Here is an 18,210-nt window from a genome sequence, read left to right as displayed (position 1 = left end):
AAACCAGGAGACCGAGTCAGTCAGTTTGATGCCATTTGTGAGGTTCAGTCCGATAAGGCATCCGTTGAGGTATATAGAACACTCTTTGATCAGCCTTGTGTGCATTCGCTGACCGCAAGAACTTGAAGATTACATCTCGGTATGACGGAGTCATTGCCAGTCTCCATCACCAGGCAGATCAGATGGCCGAAGTGGGAAAGGTAATTGTTTTGAACATTCGGAAGTCAACGTTTTGAATTTACTGATTGCAATTAGCCTCTTCTCGATATTGATGTTGAAGAAGATCCATTTAATACAGGCCAGGCACCCATACAGTCAATGCCTGAGGATACTGCTTTTCAAGATACGAGCTCTGCGATTGCCAGAGAAGCGGGATCCCAAGCAAATATGAATAAGCTGCGCAATATGCAAGACAAAAATCATGATACCAAGGCAAAGAACTCTGGGCTTATTGTTCCGGCAGTCAGAGTTATGTTAAAGCAACACAATATTGATATCAAAGATGTCACAGGGAGTGGAAATGGTGGGAGAGTGAGAAAGGAGGATGTTCAAATGTATTTGGATTCAAGAAATGCAGCTCCGAATCCTGTATCTTCAAAGCCCGCAGCCCAGGTCGACGCATCAGTGGAAGACAAAGTTGTGCCTTTGACACCGATTGAGAATCATATGTTCAAGGTCATGACTGGTGCTCTCAGTATTCCACACTTTGGGTATAGCCATTCTGTCGACTTAACTTCTCTGACAAGTCTGCGCCGCGACTTCAACAAGGAACTGGATGTCTCCAATGGGATGCACAGATACGGTGTTTCAAAGTTAACCGCGCTTCCATTCATTTTGAAGGCTCTTTCACGGGCCTTTCTGCAACACCCTAGATTGAATGCACATCTTGAAACAGAAACGGCTCCGCAAAACCCCCAGTTGATTGTGAAAGCATCTCATAATTTCGGTGTCGCCATGGACACGCCCGGTGGTCTTCTGGTGCCAGTTGTCAAAGATGTTCAAAACAGATCTATTCTTTCCATCGCAGCTGAATTGAAGCGACTGAGTACACTGGCAAAAGAAGGTCGTCTGACTCCGTCAGACATCAGTGGAGCTACCTTCACTGTGAGTAATATTGGAAGCATTGGGGGCTATGTTGTGAATCCTGTCATTTTACCTCCGACTGTTGGCATTGTTGCATTGGGCAAGAGCGAAGAAGTTCCGGTCTTCACAAAAGACAATAAAAAAGGTGACACATCGATTACGAAGCGTGAGAGAGCTGTTATCAGCTGGAGTGCGGACCATCGAGTTCTTGACGGTGCTTCTGTCGCACGATGTGCCCAGATGGTGAGCAGTGTCTTGGAGAACATCGAACCTATCAGTATTGGATTGCGCTAGATGATTTTTATTTTGTCGGTTGTTGGGCCACAACCATTATCTGATACTATGTATACTATTATCTTGTGTACTCTTATCTTGTGATCGAGGCGAAAAATCAAAGCCTAATGATATAAACACCAACCTCCTCTTTGACCGTTCTTATCACATTTTCACGTAGAAATACGATTGTGCATATTTTCGAAGAAAAATAAATGCGTCATTGTACCAACAAAATGACTTGTGCTGAGGCTTGAGGGTTCAGGCTGCTTGAGGTTAGTCATGCCGTCCCCACTGTGTAACTGGTAGATAGCCTCAGGTTCATGCCTCTCATAAATTTCATCATTCATCCCTCCTAGTCAGCAACTTGAAATGGCCAGCATGGCCAGATGGGTGAGACTCAAATTTTTAAACTACATAGTCTACAGGATTATTGCCTCCGAGGTTTCCTGCGCGTACTGCAGATCTTGTCAAATTTTCCACCGCCTCAAGTACATAGTACTTCCATCGTGGATATATAACAAACACCCGAACAAAAACGGAGTAGCGCAAAACTTTGGAATTTTCACAGTTCCGATTGGCTCTCGGTGCAACGTTATGGCTTTCCATTGGTGCACATATGCGGGAATTTTGTGAAATTCTACATTTTATTCCGTGGGGGGCAATGTATTCTTCACTCATACAGAGCCGACATGTTTAATGTATGAATGCATAAACTCGATCATATAAGATTTCAGAAGTAACCCGCTCGGAACTTGGCCTGCACATAGATATCAGAGTGAACGAAAAAAACGTACAATACTCCAAACCAGCATCAGCATCATTATGTCGGACCTTTCAATACTTCACCCCAGCGGGTTAGCCCACGTCGTTTTCAGAACGGCCAACATTAAAGTCATGGTGGAATTCTGGGCTACCTTCCTGGGCGCGGAGCGAGTGTTCGAAAACGAATTCATTGCTTTCCTCCGTTATGACGAGGAACATCACCGCATCGCCATCATCAACGATGAGAGCACGGGCCCTCACTCGGCCACTGCTGCGGGAATGCACCATGTGTCCTTTACCTACGCGACACTCCGGGGTCTCCTCAAAGCCTGGGAGCTAAGAGGGAAACTTGATATCAAGCCAACCTGGTGTGTCAACCATGGCCCTACGACTAGCATCTATTATAAAGACCCCGATGGGAACTCGATTGAGACTCAGGTCGATAATTTCAACACGGTCGAGGAGGCGAATGAATTCATGACTTCCAAATTCTTCCGGGAAAATCCTATCGGGACAGATATTGATGCGGATGAACTCCTTTGCCAGCTAGAGGCCGGTCTGGATGAAAGGGTCTTGAAAAGACGGGTTGAGATTGGCGTGCGACACGATATTCCTGTGGCAGTTTGATTCAAATGTTGTGGGGAGAGAGAGAAAACACAAGGCTTGGGTATATTAGTTTTCGTCAGACCTCGATAGTGAAACATGAATCCATGTTATTTTCTATGATACGCATTGCATCTAGTTGACATACCCTACCTACTGTATTCTGCCCTGAAAATAATTGTGTTCTGGAGTACACATGTTTTCTTCCAAGGTTTTCAAACGTTTCTTTCTGCTTGTTGCCGATAGTGACCTTCAGGGAGTGGTTCCGTAGAACGATAAGCCCTTACTATCTCTTGTCTCCACTCAGCCGATTCCTTCGACATGGAAGCAGAAAATATTTCAACCTGCTTCCCATTTAGCTGAAGCAGTTCAACGTTCGAACACAAGATCGAACATCACCCCGACACTAGCTCGTCCCATGACAATGACCAGATATCCGAGGTTGCAGGATTCAGTATTCGCCGTAAACTGCGTTTCCCCTCACATGGATATACGTTCGGAGGAAGGGCCAACCCCGACACACTCCCCGGAGTCCCAGATTTCCCCGCATCGTGTATTTTCCCGCCCCAAAGAGGAAATAAAGGGGCTTTTCGCAGTGGACTTCGACGCGACGTCAAGTCAACTCTATAATCCCATATTCATGTCTCTCTCCGTCTTTCAAGGCAGTTCTGATTTTTAAAATATTTCCAGAAGTGAATTATCAGACGATTACGGTATTCAATTTTCAACCCTCTCATTTCTGCCACCATGCTCGAAGAAATCGAAATCCCAGTTGTCATCGTCGGTGGCGGGGGTTGTGGGTTGACTCTCTCATGCTTCCTATCGAACTATGGGGTTAAACACGTCCTTCTTGAGAAACATACAGGGACCTCGATCATTCCTAAGGCACACTATCTGAATCAGCGCACCATGGAAACGCTTCGCAATCATGATATGGTGGAAGAGATCCTGCAGAAGACTTGCCCTCCTCGACACATGAGTCAAGTTGCATGGCAGACCTCGCTAGGCGGTTCCGGTCCATTTGATCGCCAGGTTATCTCTAAATTTGAATGCTTCGGCGGACATGATGGAACCGAATTCGCGGAATCGTACAAGTAGGACCACTTCCACGGTGAATAGTAGAAGCTATTGAAGCTGACCATATTATATAGACGCGACGCCCCACTCCGCTCTGGAAATCTTCCGCTATTCCGGTTGGAGCCGATATTAAAGAAGATCGCGGAGCAGAGAAACCCTGGCAAAGTTTTATTCGGTCATCAATTGGTGGATTTCACCGATGAGGGCTCCTCCATCATTGCCACGGCATCTGACGAAGCCGCGATCGAAAGAACATACCGATGCAAATATATTATTGCTGCAGATGGAGGCCGGACTATTGGGCCCAAGCTCGGCGTCAAAATGGAAGGGTTGACCAACATCTCTGATATGGTTTCTGTGCACTTCAGTGCTGACCTCTCCGAGTATTGGGACGACCGCTACTTTGCTTGCCACTTCATCAATGGCGAGTGCAGCACCGTGTTCGAGAGCGGCGCAATTGTTCCTATGGGTCCAAACTGGGGCAAGCATTCTAAGGAATGGGTATTCCATTGCGGATTTGCGATGGATGACCAGAATCGACACAACGATTCGGCATTGATTCCGCGTATTCGCCAGCTGCTGAAGATCCCTGACCTTGAAATGGAAGTTCATAAAATCAGTCACTGGGCCATCGAGAAAGTCCTCGCGGACAAGTATAGGGTTGGTCGAGTCTTTCTTGCCGGGGACGCCGGCAACCGCCGTCCGCCTACGACTGGTTTAGGACTCAATACTGCGATCGAGGATTCTCTGAATATCGCCTGGAAGCTAGCGATGGTCCTCAAAGGACAAGCCAGCGAATCCATCCTAGACAGCTATGAGCCGGAAAGACGCGCCGTCGGTGAGATCAACTGCGATTGGGGACTATTCACGTTCAGCAACTCCGCTGTCATTAACACTGCCCTTGGACTCATCCCGGGAGAAAGAGAAGCAAACCAAGTCCGCTTCCACTCTCTCTTTGAAGATACCGATAAAGGCCGTAGCTTCCGGGCTCAAGTTTCACGCATCATCGATTCCCAAGCCATTGAATTTTGTGCACATGGAATCGAGCTGGGTTTTAGATACCCCATGGGGCTTCTTCTGCATGACGGAAGCCCCCCGACAGCTCGGGATCCTTTGGGTCTGAGATATGACCCCACCACACAGCCTGGTCATCGTCTCCCTCATGCCTGGATCGAGGTAGGAAAACTTGTTATCTCTACGCATGACTTGGTATCGAATAAGCCAGGCTTCGCCTTAATTACGGACAGTGAAGGCGGCGATTGGGAAATTGCAGCTCGTAATATCTCCAAGCACCATGGGATTGAAGTTGTTACGGCTCGGATTGGTGACAATGCCTTTTACCGGGACTATGATGACCGATGGAATGCCTTGAAAGGCATACAGGCAGGCGGAGCTATCCTTATTCGACCCGACAACATGATTGCCTGGAGATCGATCTACAAGAGCCGTCTTCAGGGTAAGGAGTTGGAAGTTGCGATGGACCAGTTGTTGCTAGGAGGTACTGGGGAGCAATCTAAAATGAAGCTCTGAGCCCAGGTATCGCTCGGGCGTATCAATTGAAATCATATACCACATATAGTTATTCGGATATTTTATTTCTCCGAAATGGAAAATGTCTTCTTTGATGTTAGTTTCGTTTTCGGAATTGGTACTATCACTATGTACTGCTTTTGAGTACCCTAAATCGATACGTGGATTCTTTTTCAGCTCCTCAGCGCTGCCTCCAGATCAAAGGAACATGACACTCTTTTCTGTGAAGTCTTGGTACCGCTGGCTTTTTGTGCACTTTGATTTGTTGGTGTGAATGCACTGAAACAGTTATCTACCCCTCCTTCGTGTTCTTTTTCTTCACTCTACCTAGCTTCACATGTGTCCATTCAAAGAATACTTGAAAAGATATCTGAGATCTGTGAGCCGTCAGGCTCAAAACATCACTTGAAAGCGAAGCAGACTACTACGCCCGGCCATCTTCAAGTTCTGATGTGAAACACCACGAACACGCCGTATCGCGCATGGTATGCACCGAATACGAGCTCTGGGGACAAGATTCGAAAGACACAATTATTATCCTCAGGGTTTTTTTGATCGCAATATCAAGGTTTGAACTAAACCTAACCCGTTCGGAAGCACTTTTGCGGGGATTGTGGGTGATATGGCCAGTTCGGGCACCTACTAGGTATTTTGCTCAAGCGGAAGTTCCTTCTGTACATTTCGGTATGTAGTATACATAATGAGTTCTTGACCATCGCCTGTAAATTGAGCAAGCCCTTCATTTGCAGAACTTGAATTCACCCAAATGAATTCCAGCCCCAAGGCTGAAGGCCGCGTTCCTCATTTAGATTTCTCTGAGATTCAGACCGACGATTTATATCACAGAGACATTCGAGATGATAAAGGCGTTTTTTTGGACCCCGATTTAGACAAAACGAAGGGATTGAAAGTCACAGCAGACCAACATGTCGTCCTGGTTCTCCAACCGTCAGATGATCCGCGGGATCCGTTGAGATGGAGTTTTGGCAAGAAACATACCGTCCTTGCAGTCGTGATTGTGTGTTCTTTTCTACCAGATTATGGTAGTGTCACTGGTGCTGCAACCCTGATTTTGCAAGCGAAGTAAGCTCACTACCCCCAATAGCTCTTCATGTCGAATTTGAACGAGGTAGTAATTGACACATGAATTACCAAGGGAATATGAGATCTCACCCGATGTGGTCAACCATTCGCAATCCGGGAACCAATTCATGGTCGGCGCGGGAGGGATCATTTCTGTTATGTTGTCTGCACATTTCGGTCGTCTACCGGTGCTTTTCTGATTTATGGTCACTGCTTTTGCTACAGCTGCTGGCCAAGCGGGCTCGCGTGGCTTCATAGGGTTTTTCATCCCGCGAGTCATCAACGGGTTCTTCACAGGAGTCGCTCAAGGAGTCAGTTCTATATATGCCATTTCCATCCCTCATCGATACCTAGTAGTTAGCTGGCTGACCTATTTTATACCCCTTCTCTAGGGGGGGCTTGATGTTCATCAAGGACTTGTTCTTCCTTCACGAGCAAGCGTAAGTTGATTCTTGAACTATAAACCATCGCATTCCACTAATCGATCAATTTTAGGCGCAAGATCAACCTTTAGCAGTCTTGTGTGATTCTCTCTCCTTTCCTGGGCCCTCTTCTCGCATCATTCATGACTATCAGTCTACTGTAGCGTTGGCCGTTTTGGATATACACGATCTTGACAGGCCTTGCGCTAGTGGGAGTGATCTTCTTCGGCGAGGAAACATTCTACAACCGCCAAATTCTACCATCGGAGCAGACAGTTCGTGGATCCCGATCGCTGCGGCTCATCGGCGTTGAACAATGGCGATCCCGCTCACAGAGGAACACATTTATCGAAGCTGTTTCACGGTCTTTTGCTGTTCTTAGGAAACCAGTTATCCTTCTTACAAACCTCTACTACGTCTGTATTTTTGCATGGCTCGTCGCTATCAACGCGACGCTTCCCATAGCAAGTGTGGATTGCGGAGCAGCGCCCTGCTAGTATATAACTACTAGTAGTATTGCACAGGTGTACTAGTAGATATCTCGAAGTCTAGAGGACAATAAGTGGTACGCCCGGGCGTTAACATCGAGAGAAAACTACCGTGACATTGACCGGCTTTCTACTCGCGAGGTGGTACCTAGTAGGAGTAGTATTCATAATGGCCCCTGTTAGTACCTAGGTATATTATTCTTAGGTACTACTAGTAGTATTTAGTACCTTAAGGCACTCCGGGGCTGGCATCATGATACATGTAATCTTTTTGGCAGTGCCTGTATCCTACTACATTCAGAGAAAAAGTTGACCTCGGAATTGTATTGGATTTAAGACTATTCGTAGTGAACCTTGTTAACCAGGGTCCCTATTTTCTCAATATAAACTCTAATGACATCTCCATCTCCAAGGACAATTCGAGGCGACCGGAAGTATCCAATTCCCGGCGGTGTCCCTGTTAAAATAATCGTTCCAGGTTCAAGGGTAGTCCCTTGCGACAAATAGGCCACGAGTTCGGACACTCCGAAAATTAGATCACTGGTATGACCATCTTGAACTGTTTTGTTATTGTAGATTGCATTGATTTTCAAGTCTTCAGGATTGGGAATGACGGAAGTGGAGACCAAGGCAGGGCCTGTTAAAGTCAATATGTTAGGATTTGTTCTGAAATTTTCCATTCTCGCAAGACGTTCCAAGGTTTGACTTACCCAACGGACAGCTGGAGTCCATACCTTTAGAGAAGCAAGGCATTGGAGTTTTCATCTGCTCATCACGCGCTGAGATATCGTTGGCAGCTGTGTATCCAAGAATATACGAAGAGGCCTGTTCGACGGTGACATCTCGGGCTGACTTTCCGATCACAATGACTAGCTCTGCCTCGTAATCACTTGAACCGTCTTGAGCAACCTTCGGGATATTAATTGCGGTCGGGTACGGATCAGTAATGGCGGTGCGGGGTTTGGAGAAAATGGCCGGCACGGTGGGTATTGCCATGTTGGCCTCCTGTTTTATTTTAGCATCATCAATATCCAGATTCCAGTAATTTATATTTGGAGCCCGTACCTTTGCATGAAGCCTGTAGTTAAGACCAATGCAACGAATATAGGGACACTCCTCTGGAACAATTGGTGAGAGTAGCTGTGTCGAAATCTCAGTCTATGCAAAGCCTTCTAGAACAGTGTGCCCGACAAACCCTGCGGACTTGCAAAGTATGACTTGTTACTTTGCCATTGTATATTGTTCCCTCTATTTCAAATGCATAGATGGGGACTCCGTCGGTAGAGTCTAGGCCGACATCACGCATTGGGTCGACTAGCTGACCCAAATGAATTTGGTCGTCCTCGACGGCTACGAAGCGCACCAAATGTGTCCAAGCTGACATTTTGAAATCAAAAGATGGGAAAGGTCTTTCCAAATGTCCGTGGATTAGATTCTCATAACTTAGCAGTGCTTTCACGAGCTAGCGGGGAGAAAGTGGTGTTTTGTTTGTTGGTTAGAGTGGATCTTTTCCCATCTGGGTCGGAGGTTCTCGGACCGACTACTTCTGTCTACAAATGTATAGTAGTATCTCGAGGGGCAATACAATATACAAGAGCCCTTATGAATAGTACTATCCCATAGTGCTGACCAAACACGCTTGTTCTCCCCGGATTGCGATTGATAACCACGGGTCCCCAAAGAAAAGAGAAAGAGTAAGTCGTTTTCACGTATGACAGTAAGGCCTTAGGATAAGTCGACTCCAGATTACAGATCAAGGTACTACTGGAGGCACAGGATGAGGATACTCGCATGAGAGACTGAAGATGGTGGTGACATGAAGATGCTATGGAGAGAAGCTATCTACATGGCAGGCACGGTGGGCACTGGCTGACTCAGCAACCTGCGGCCTGAGCCCTCAGGCCTCAGTAGGTACAAACTACCGTTTCAAAAGATGATCATGTCTCCCGCAGCTGAAAGGTTTTCGAAAAACCCAGGCGAAAGGGTATCCAAAGCTTCAAAGTTGGTATTTGCGGCAAATAGGGAGGCCTAGGAAGCAGAAAAGGCAATTAATATACCAAAATAACCACTGGGAATCGTAATGCTTACCGGTTCTCCAGGCATATTTACTGATAGAAGGCCGGGTGAATAATCGCTCGAGCGATTCGTGCTCCTAGGCCCTGTTAACGATGCCCTCCGTACAGCTTTGTTGGCCAGGCCGGCAACCTCCCTCGCGAAAATGAACGATACTTGAGACGATGTGAGAAAATGGACCTTTGCGAAGTGACCGGCCGCCAAGTCGAGGAGTGCAAGATCCGATTCGACAGTCTCAAGCAATGGCATTTTGAGGATATAGATAAATAAGTTGATGACCGCGAGCATCGGGAAATAAAAAACAACCCTGGCGGTTTAGCATTCGCTGATGGTCTCATTCATAGATGACGGGGTCACAATGGCAGAAACTTACGGTGACGAGAAAGACGTATCAAGCTCTGTGTCTTTCAGAGTCGACAAGATCTCTCGTGAGGCTTCAGCTGCTCGAGTTGAGCTTTTCACCAGTCGATCTTCGAAAAAGGACTCTGATCGAGCAAGCAGCGAACTTATCCATGGATAATGGAAATTTGCATTCAAAGCGATGACGCTACCCCAGTATAGGTAGTGTAGCCGTAGAATTTCTGTTCTGCGTTGATCATATTTCCTCAACAGCAAGGAATGCTTCTGCTTGGGTAGGGTTAGATGATCCGGGAGAGTTTTTCGCCACATTTGCAGCTTTTTTTCCAACGTTTCCATTACGTTGAAGAGAGCTTCTGGTGACTGATTGAATGCCCGCGCCGATAAAATCTGTTTGCTTATCTTGGCGCAGATTCGAGCGTGCTCTATAGCAGCGACTGCCATGCCAATGCCTGACCTACTTCCATCAGGAAACTCATTGGGTATCTCGGAGCTTATTTCATCATCATCGACCGCCTGGGCTTGGATTAGAAAAGCTCGAAGGCAAGGAAAGTGGAAGGAATAAAGGAGAAAAGAAGTGCGATACTTACTGACGGACGACCCGATCGCAAGGCAATATTCTTGTCGTAGAAATATGCCGCCCAAAACACCCAACTTCTGTGTAGTGTCTCTGACCTTGGAAGATTCCATGCCCTTGAGGGCTGTCGGTGAAGACCCTTCGATTGTGCGAGTCGAACTGCTGATGCGCAGAGCATGTACTCGACGGCCGGGCTTCCTAGAAGCTCGGCGAAAGAAGTCTGGGTATCTGGTCAGTCATTTCAATGTCAAGGATCCGAACACACATACCATCACGACCAGTGCCTGCACAGCCATTAGCCCACTGGGCCTAAATAGAAGCTCCGAAAAAACGGAGAAGGCATTGTGAAAGAATCGCAATGAGTCCGACTGGATCTCTGCGAAGTCTCCAGTTCCGTCCATTGATACCACGAGTCGGCGCCCTATTGCATACACTGTGTTCCGCAAAGCATACCAAGCAACGTCCTCATCGGGCCTATTGGAATTCTGGAAATGAACACGAAGTCGACTCTCGAAATTGGAGCGCTGAACAACACCGAAAACGCTATCTCGTGAGTTCTCAAAATAAGCTTGAAGATGCAAATGTCAAAATCTCTTGGGATGCATGATATGATAATTGGTGAGGATTTGCATACCTGTTACATATTTCCAAGCATCTTCAACCCCTGGCTCTGGGCACCTTTCACGAATCTTGTCTGAGGCCAGCGTCAACTTTTTTGTCCAACCCATGACCAGTCCCTGCGCAACTTCGTAGAAACGAGTGGTGCCGGTCTTGGAAGAAACCCATTCTACGCCTGGGGTTGAGCAAATAGAGAGCCATGAGCCAGGCCCTATTTTAGTCAGTCTTATTATGGTGCCTTCAGAGAAAATTGGCCATGACTCACCATGATGCTCCCAATTTATCTAGGATCCGGGTCAACAAGAAAAAGTTGCACAGGGAAGGAAGGGCGCGCGAGGGGGGGGGTGGAAATCTCAACATACAGCTTGGAGATCCATTGTAGCCTCTTCTCGATCAATTTCAGAGTCTCGAGGAGCCGGAGGCCGCCCATGATTATCCTTTGGATCAGTTCCATATGTCAGCATTCTGCTCAGGTTTAGAGAAGAAGGTATATCCCCAAATGAGACACCATCCGCCGATCCCGCCAGCTCCGTGATGTTTGTCGGGGAGATTTGACTGGGTCCACTTAGGCTTGGCTCGGGTGCTAGATGGTCTTGACTGATTTCAGTAATTGAAAAGCACGATCGGTCGGTCCTCGTCATGTTAGAGAACACATTGCATCCACCCCAGTCGTTTGGCTGCTCGATCGTCTCGGCGGGACTGGCACAGCCGTGTGCCATGCGCTCTTCATTACCCTTCCGCCCCCTTCGTTGTAACACTGGGTAATCACATTGTTTCCCACGGTCCTATGGCCGGCATTTGTAAGAATTTCCCCTCAAACAACGGGTTGCGATTTCGGCATACCAGGCAATTCCCACAGGGGACCGAGCCGTCGCCTGAGAGAGATTAGCACATTTCAGGTAAACTTGCTCTTATAACTAACATTTCACCTTTTTTTTCCTGCAGTGGCTACAAGCCTGTGATACCTTGACGCGTTCCCTGTTTGGAGCCATGGAAATATGAGATGATTGAGATGACAGTATCAAAGTGCCCCAAGTGGCTGTGGGGAGAGCTTAATACTCGTGCGGGGAAATGGGGATCCAGGCGCATAGACCTCGCCAAACGCGGGTTCGGGGCGAGTTTGGCGAGGCCTACAGGCGCCTCTGTTAGAAGATATAGGCGGAGTGTACGGAGTATGGCAGAATACTGAACAACCAATAGATACGGTTAGCTTAGCTTGGATTAGGTAACTTCCAATTCAAAATTGACAGATTTCTTCGCCACTTCCGCTTATGTTCTATCATAGGCTTTACACCGCTTCTGAGAATCCAGGGGTCACGCCTTCTCCATAGACAAAGGTCGGATATATGATGAGCTGACGCTGGCTTGCTTCAATCAAGCTAAACCACTGGCATGAACTGGTTACGAGAATCTTGAAAAGGGACTCGGAGAGGAAGGAAGCAGGAAGTCACAGTCATATGCCCAGTAGCTCTGGAGGAAGATCTTCAAGTTATAACCTTTGTATCCAATTAATTGCACTATATATAAACTCCATTTTTCGATAGGGATAGTTCAAGTTTGCACAGCCCTCAGAGTCTTCAGAAGCCCTGGAGGCTGATATAGGTCACGCAGGAATAACTTGAAGGAATTGATACATAGAAATCAGATAATTAATGGTGCTGAGATTGGCTAAGCGGATCTCCATATTGAAACTATGGCGTGTGATTACACTACGGTATAATTATGTACTATATAGGAGGAAATTGGTTGAACAACGAATAACTTGAAGCCAATCCTGAATGGTCCTTACCGACCATCCCATCCATTTCAAGGGGGTCGGAGGTCGGAGCCCCGACATCCGATGAAGGGTCCCGCCAGGTTCAAGTTTGACATCGTCCTTCGGTGGAGCCCATGTGTCATCGGTGGCCAATTTTGTTCGGCCCGAACATTTTCGGCACTTGCGATCATACCCCCGGTGCCGTTGATGCCGACTATTCTGGTGATATAGTACTATTCATACATGCCAAGGTTCCGATCCAGTACATTCCTAGATATATACAAGTAAGTATGTAGCCTGGATTCGCTTTTTTGGTAATTTTCGCAGTCTGCCCTCACAGACCCTCCATATCGTCACCATTTGCTCTCATGATGGCCCCTATCACTGCAATTACCAATGTCAGAGTATTTGATGGACAAAAGATCCGCGACTCTAGCACTGTCGTTATCGATGATGAATTGATTGCCGGACCGGATGCCATTCCAACCAAGACCATTGACGCTGGGGGTGCTATTCTGCTGCCAGGCTTCATAGATTGTCACATTCATTTGAGAGGACCAGATGATCTTGCGCGGATGGCTGAATTCGGTGTCACCACCGCACTCGATATGGGAACCTGGCCTATTGAGCTCCTCATCTCCCTCCGCGGCAGGAAGGGCGTGACTGACATCCGAGCTTGTGGTATTGCTGCGACGGCCCGGGAAGTGTGCATAGTCACATTCCTACTCTGCCTCGTGATGCCTTGGTGTCTAACGTTGCGGAGGCAAAACAGTTTGTCGCCGACCGTGTTGCGGAAGGGGCGGATTACATCAAAATAGTGGCGGACGTTCCGGGGCCAGATCAAGAGACCGTCAACGCTCTCGTCCAGAACGCCCATCTGAACGATAAACTTGTTGTTGCTCATGCTATAAGCTTAGTTGCGACGCACATGTCTCAAGATGCCGGCGTGGATTTCATCACGCATGCTCCCCTTGACGGTGTGATGAGCGAGGAGGATATCCAGCGGATGGTGGAGAACAAGCGCATCAGTATTCCAACATTGACCATGATGAAAGGAGTGTCGCAGGCGAAGAAATTGGACTTTGACAATGCCCGCAAAACGGTTGCCGCGCTTCACTTCGCCGGTGTGCCTGTTCTGGCCGGCACAGATGCTAATATGAGCCCCGGTGTACCAGCCAATGTTGCCCACGGGGTCAGTCTGCACGAGGAACTAGAATTACTATTCGGATGTGGGCTGTCAACGGCTGAAGTTCTCCGAGCTGCTACGTCTCTCCCAGCAAAATATTTTGGCTTGCACGATCGCGGAGTAATTCAGCCAGGCTATCGGGCAGATCTGATCTTGATTAAAGATGATCCTATAGAGGATATCAAGGCGACCAGATCCCTCCAGAGAGTTTGGATTGCGGGACAAGAACTCAAACTTCCACAAACTTAAAGTAATTATGATCAAGTTCTTAATTATATTACTCAATAACTTGATCCAACAACTCTCCTTGTTTCCATGGTATATCTGACGATGGAGCTCACATTCTCTCGATTTCGCCTCTAATCTATCGCATAGGGGGTGTTTTAGTTATGCTAATTAGAGCTGATTAGACTATTAGGCAAGTCTAAGGTCTTGTCCGAAATGATAGCAATAACTTTGTTACAATATTTTGCATAGTTAGAGATTTTAGGGTTTTAGAATCAGTACTAATAACAACATATCTTATTAAGTTTTGACTCACTGGGTGTGATATAATAGCCTTGGGGTTTTACAGATTTACTACCTAGGTACTAGTCTGTTAAGGCTTTAAGGAAGGAAGAAAAATAAAGCGTTCCATCATACTAGTACTCCTTAGGTATAGCCATGGATATTATTCTAGTGATGAAAACCATTCTCAATAACGGGCGGGTTGATTGGAAGTCGATCGAAAGAATTTCTCGAGAAGAATAGGTGCGTACTAAGCGACATGTTGTGAAGCCCGAGCCTATTCACCAACGCCAAATCAAGAGCAGTAGTCAAGCCACGGGTTTTTGCAGCCATCCCCACCGAGGCAACATCGGGATTCCACGTGAGAAACTCTTTAAGCGTGATATTGTCCCCTTAGGCCCTATCTTGACGGTATCAATGTCAGCGTCGGTGATTAAGTAACGGTAATCACGAATTATTGATAGGACAACTAGCCTTCCTCGTAGTACTTCCAGTAGTTGTTGCATTTAAGGGAAACGCCAATCTGAGTAGGGTTCGCTTCGTGTCGAGTTCTTTGGCGTGCTAGAAACTTCCTATTGGGCCTTCTTTCTTTCCTATACATTCCATGGCTAGAAATTCACACATTCTGTTTGTTTCTTCAATAGAGACGACAGTTGCACCGTCTACTAGGGCACTCGAGTGAAAGCTCTTTCCACCTGTCAGCTGCGACAAAGACTGTATATTCATTGATCTTACGCCGCCACCAATGATGATTTCAAGATCTTCGCTGGATTTAAGACCATGATTGCGACTATGAAGTCTTGAAAGTGCGCTTGTGTGATCGGTTGCCTGGTTTCCCAACGAACCGCCGCTGGTTAAAATCGAGCTGAATCCACAGGCTATCAGTTCCGCCAGGGTTGTATCCCAGTACGGCTCCGGTATCAAGTCAAATGCACGATGGAAAGTGCATGGCTTCCCATCAGCAAGCTGCACAAGTTCCTTGTTTCTTTCGATGTCAATCCATCCATATCGGGTGCGCGTTTCGGGACGTCGGAGGATTCCGAAAACAAATCCGTCAGCGCCAAGAGTCTTCAAAGTTTTCAAAGTATCCTTCATATCTTCAAATTCCATGTCGCTATAGTAAAAGTTCCTTGGATGAGGTCGGATCATCACGAAAATTGGAATGGATAATCGGGATTTCAGGGTCACCAATGTCGTGGCGTCCGCAGATAGTCCACCAGAAGCATAGTCCTGACAAAGTCTGGCGTGGAATCAGCAAAAGGATTCATGGAATTCACGTGGATGGCCCCCTCCCATCCAGCTGCAAGAAAGGTCTAACAAGTAACTATAACTTACTCGATCCTACTTGCCCCTCCGTTTGCTGCATTTACAGCGGAATCGTGATCAAAACAAGCGATCTCTAGGAGAGGCTCCCGATCCATTTCCTTTTTCTCCATTTCAAGGAGGTGAAGTCTGTGACTCGATAGTGGCGAATCAATCTGGTTATCGGACAGTGTATTCAAAGGGGTCTGTAGGTGTGGCAGAACATAAACAGGACCCGCCTGAAAAGAAAAAGAGGGGATATTTCTGCCAGTGTGGGATGGCGGGTATTAATCATCCGCTCTAGGTCATCAATTGTAATCAAAATCCCAAAGCGACGTTGAACTTGAATCGAGGTAATAAATATTTTAATCGAGGGAAATTCCCTTGAAATTAAATTGTGCATTATTTGTATTCTTCACTATCTTAAATTAGTTTTCAGACAAACAGAGGGTTAATCTCTGAGTCAACGCCCACATAAAATACGCACACGAATATCCAACCGCAGCAAACAAAGCTGGAGCGAGGAGGGATTTCTCAACGAGAGACGGATATCATTTAATATTCTGATGCAATTGTACTATGAGTTGCTCCTCGATAGTGTCTGTATTGATTTGTTCCTCTCCTTTGCGGATTAACTCAATATCAGGAACTGAAGAATGTTTCTGTCCCTCGAATAACGCGTCGATTTCTTCCAATGTCTTTCCCTTGGTTTCAACCCAATAGATAGCCTTGTCTGGTTAGTGAATTTCATAACTCGATAAAACAAGGAACATACAATTAGGACTAAGACAACTATATCCCAGGATGCATTAATCATGTACATCTTCCATCCAATGTCACCTAGCCCGATTGGCATGATGAATGTGAAGACGAGACTGACAAACGTTAGTATCCGTTGCAAGAGTTTGTTCCATGAACTTACGCAAATGCATTCAAAGAAAATGACGAGAGAGCAACACCATTGGCGCGGATGGTATAGTTCATCACCTCTGACGGGTATAGATATAACAGCGGCGTCCATGCTATTGAGTAAAAGCCTTGAAAGAGAAACATCACAGCCACATTCCCATATACCAAGCCATTAGATGCACCAGCAGGATCTGATGCATACATGTTTGAAAGCCCCCCTACCACGAAAAGGCAAAGAGACAAGAGCGTCTGGGAAAGAATTGCCGTCGATTTTCTCCCCCATTTAGCTGCTAGGTGCGTACCTATAAGGCTGCATAGAAGACACCAGGTATTTAAAACGACATTCTGACGTTTATTAGCCAGACAGTTTTAATTTTTGCTCCGGGGGAAACCCACCGCCTTGAGTTGATCGTTTGTATCTGTAATTCCGGCGGTATCGAGCTCAGAGCCTAAATAATAGGATGCAATTACGTTTCCTGCTATGCAGGAAAACGGGCCTGCTGATATTCCAATAAGGAGTCGTTTTCTGGTCGCCGACCTCTTGAATATCTCTATGGGTCTTAGACCATGACCTTCTTCTCGTTCCCATTTCAAGGTATCCACAATTTCTTTGAAGATTGCAACGACAACAGGATCCGAAATGTTGCTGTCGGCGTTCTTCTGGGCAACAGAAAGTCTTGCTTCTTCGTAATGCCCTTGTTGTACTAACCAGCGCGGTGATTCAGGGCTGCATTCATTCAGAAAATGCACTTTAAAAAGATTATTTCGGTCTCCAACTCACATAAATGGGAGAGTAAGGATGCAGAGTAATGAAAATATTGCCTGGAAAAGAGACGGAGCTCTCCATGCCCAAGTCGATTGCCACTGGCCGGTACCAAGAGTAACCCCTGCTGCAATCAAGGCCCCAATGCTATATCCCGACTCGGAGTTAGATGAAATTTCCGGTTCCGTGAATACAGAGTACTCACTAATAAAAATCATTAAGTAGTCCCACGCCCCACGCCCGCCAGCGACTGGGAAACGCTTCGGTCAAATATACTCCTCCGGCAACCCCGGTAATAGCACTTCCAATCCCTATCATGATCCTCGCTACGACGAACATGGCAATATTTTGCGCCGCAGTCTGGATTATTATTCCAAGAATCGTTAAAAGTGAGCCCCAGAAAATAGCTGGCCGTCGACCAAGTCGGTCAGCTGCAATACCTGATATCAATGGCCCTATGAATCCACCAATTGAGACCGAGGCAGTATTCAAACCCTTCGTTACGTTGTTCAATTGAAAGTAGTCAGTATATGAAGGAAGGATATTGAGACCATTGAGCATTGATCCATCGTAACCGCTCGTCTACTTGATGTTAGCTAAAATGAACCCAATATTATATCTCTGGTAGATATCAAAACCATTCACTGACTGCTGACTGTACTATAGAACATATTATGAGTAGTGCCGAAACAGTAATCGTAGATTGAGGAACCCATGCGGGCATCCATGTGCCAGTTTTTGTTCGTTTGAGCATATCGATGTGAATGGACTTCGCCAAAAATAACTGTTTAAACCTTGGAGACCCGGAGACAACCTTGAAATAATATTTTTATTACCT

At 46.5% G+C, this 18,210-nt stretch overlaps 9 protein-coding genes across 9 annotated transcripts; 5 read left to right on the top strand and 4 right to left on the bottom strand.

The window, feature by feature from the left end:
- Nucleotides 1-182: 182 nt before the first annotated feature.
- N7533_006405 (uncharacterized protein) lies at nucleotides 183-1,377 on the top strand (the record flags this gene model as incomplete). Its single annotated transcript, XM_057103055.1, has 2 exons — nucleotides 183-200; nucleotides 256-1,377. 2 exons carry the CDS (start codon nucleotides 183-185, stop codon nucleotides 1,375-1,377), a joined length of 1,140 nt encoding a protein of 379 aa, XP_056962685.1.
- Nucleotides 1,378-2,181: 804 nt separating this feature from the next.
- N7533_006404 (Glyoxalase/Bleomycin resistance protein/Dihydroxybiphenyl dioxygenase) lies at nucleotides 2,182-2,748 on the top strand (the record flags this gene model as incomplete). Its single annotated transcript, XM_057103054.1, has 1 exon — nucleotides 2,182-2,748. One exon carries the CDS (start codon nucleotides 2,182-2,184, stop codon nucleotides 2,746-2,748), a length of 567 nt encoding a protein of 188 aa, XP_056962684.1.
- Nucleotides 2,749-3,471: 723 nt separating this feature from the next.
- N7533_006403 (FAD binding domain-containing protein) lies at nucleotides 3,472-5,331 on the top strand (the record flags this gene model as incomplete). Its single annotated transcript, XM_057103053.1, has 2 exons — nucleotides 3,472-3,818; nucleotides 3,876-5,331. The coding sequence occupies 2 exons, from the start codon at nucleotides 3,472-3,474 to the stop codon at nucleotides 5,329-5,331; spliced, it is 1,803 nt and encodes a 600-aa protein (XP_056962683.1).
- A 766-nt stretch (nucleotides 5,332-6,097) lies between these two features.
- On the top strand, nucleotides 6,098-6,418 carry N7533_006402 (uncharacterized protein; the record flags this gene model as incomplete). Its single annotated transcript, XM_057103052.1, has 1 exon — nucleotides 6,098-6,418. One exon carries the CDS (start codon nucleotides 6,098-6,100, stop codon nucleotides 6,416-6,418), a length of 321 nt encoding a protein of 106 aa, XP_056962682.1.
- A 1,244-nt stretch (nucleotides 6,419-7,662) lies between these two features.
- N7533_006401 (fumarylacetoacetate hydrolase family protein) lies at nucleotides 7,663-8,708 on the bottom strand (the record flags this gene model as incomplete). Its single annotated transcript, XM_057103051.1, has 4 exons — nucleotides 7,663-7,961; nucleotides 8,035-8,329; nucleotides 8,390-8,482; nucleotides 8,520-8,708. The coding sequence occupies 4 exons, from the start codon at nucleotides 8,706-8,708 to the stop codon at nucleotides 7,663-7,665; spliced, it is 876 nt and encodes a 291-aa protein (XP_056962681.1).
- Nucleotides 8,709-9,766: 1,058 nt separating this feature from the next.
- On the bottom strand, nucleotides 9,767-11,413 carry N7533_006400 (fungal specific transcription factor domain-containing protein; the record flags this gene model as incomplete). The annotated part of the gene is made up of 6 exons (XM_057103050.1): nucleotides 9,767-10,270; nucleotides 10,345-10,551; nucleotides 10,601-10,899; nucleotides 10,966-11,160; nucleotides 11,215-11,233; nucleotides 11,312-11,413. The coding sequence occupies 6 exons, from the start codon at nucleotides 11,411-11,413 to the stop codon at nucleotides 9,767-9,769; spliced, it is 1,326 nt and encodes a 441-aa protein (XP_056962680.1).
- Nucleotides 11,414-13,076: 1,663 nt separating this feature from the next.
- N7533_006399 (amidohydrolase family protein) lies at nucleotides 13,077-14,140 on the top strand (the record flags this gene model as incomplete). Its single annotated transcript, XM_057103049.1, has 2 exons — nucleotides 13,077-13,409; nucleotides 13,469-14,140. The coding sequence occupies 2 exons, from the start codon at nucleotides 13,077-13,079 to the stop codon at nucleotides 14,138-14,140; spliced, it is 1,005 nt and encodes a 334-aa protein (XP_056962679.1).
- A 923-nt stretch (nucleotides 14,141-15,063) lies between these two features.
- N7533_006398 (uncharacterized protein) lies at nucleotides 15,064-15,508 on the bottom strand (the record flags this gene model as incomplete). Its single annotated transcript, XM_057103048.1, has 2 exons — nucleotides 15,064-15,093; nucleotides 15,134-15,508. The coding sequence occupies 2 exons, from the start codon at nucleotides 15,506-15,508 to the stop codon at nucleotides 15,064-15,066; spliced, it is 405 nt and encodes a 134-aa protein (XP_056962678.1).
- A 743-nt stretch (nucleotides 15,509-16,251) lies between these two features.
- Nucleotides 16,252-17,954, bottom strand: N7533_006397 (hexose carrier protein; the record flags this gene model as incomplete). The annotated part of the gene is made up of 6 exons (XM_057103047.1): nucleotides 16,252-16,428; nucleotides 16,476-16,575; nucleotides 16,623-16,954; nucleotides 17,006-17,336; nucleotides 17,391-17,572; nucleotides 17,604-17,954. Coding segments are annotated over 6 exons (1,473 nt in total), but the record flags the coding sequence as incomplete, so codon positions are not given.
- Nucleotides 17,955-18,210: the final 256 nt, after the last annotated feature.

The sequence above is a fragment of the Penicillium manginii genome (assembly GCF_028828005.1).
Source record: "Penicillium manginii strain IBT 31320 chromosome Unknown utg000004l:1.0-7231830.0:1.0-7236170.0, whole genome shotgun sequence".
Lineage (NCBI taxonomy): Eukaryota > Fungi > Ascomycota > Eurotiomycetes > Eurotiales > Aspergillaceae > Penicillium > Penicillium manginii.
This window is presented reverse-complemented; position numbering and strand designations above follow the sequence as displayed.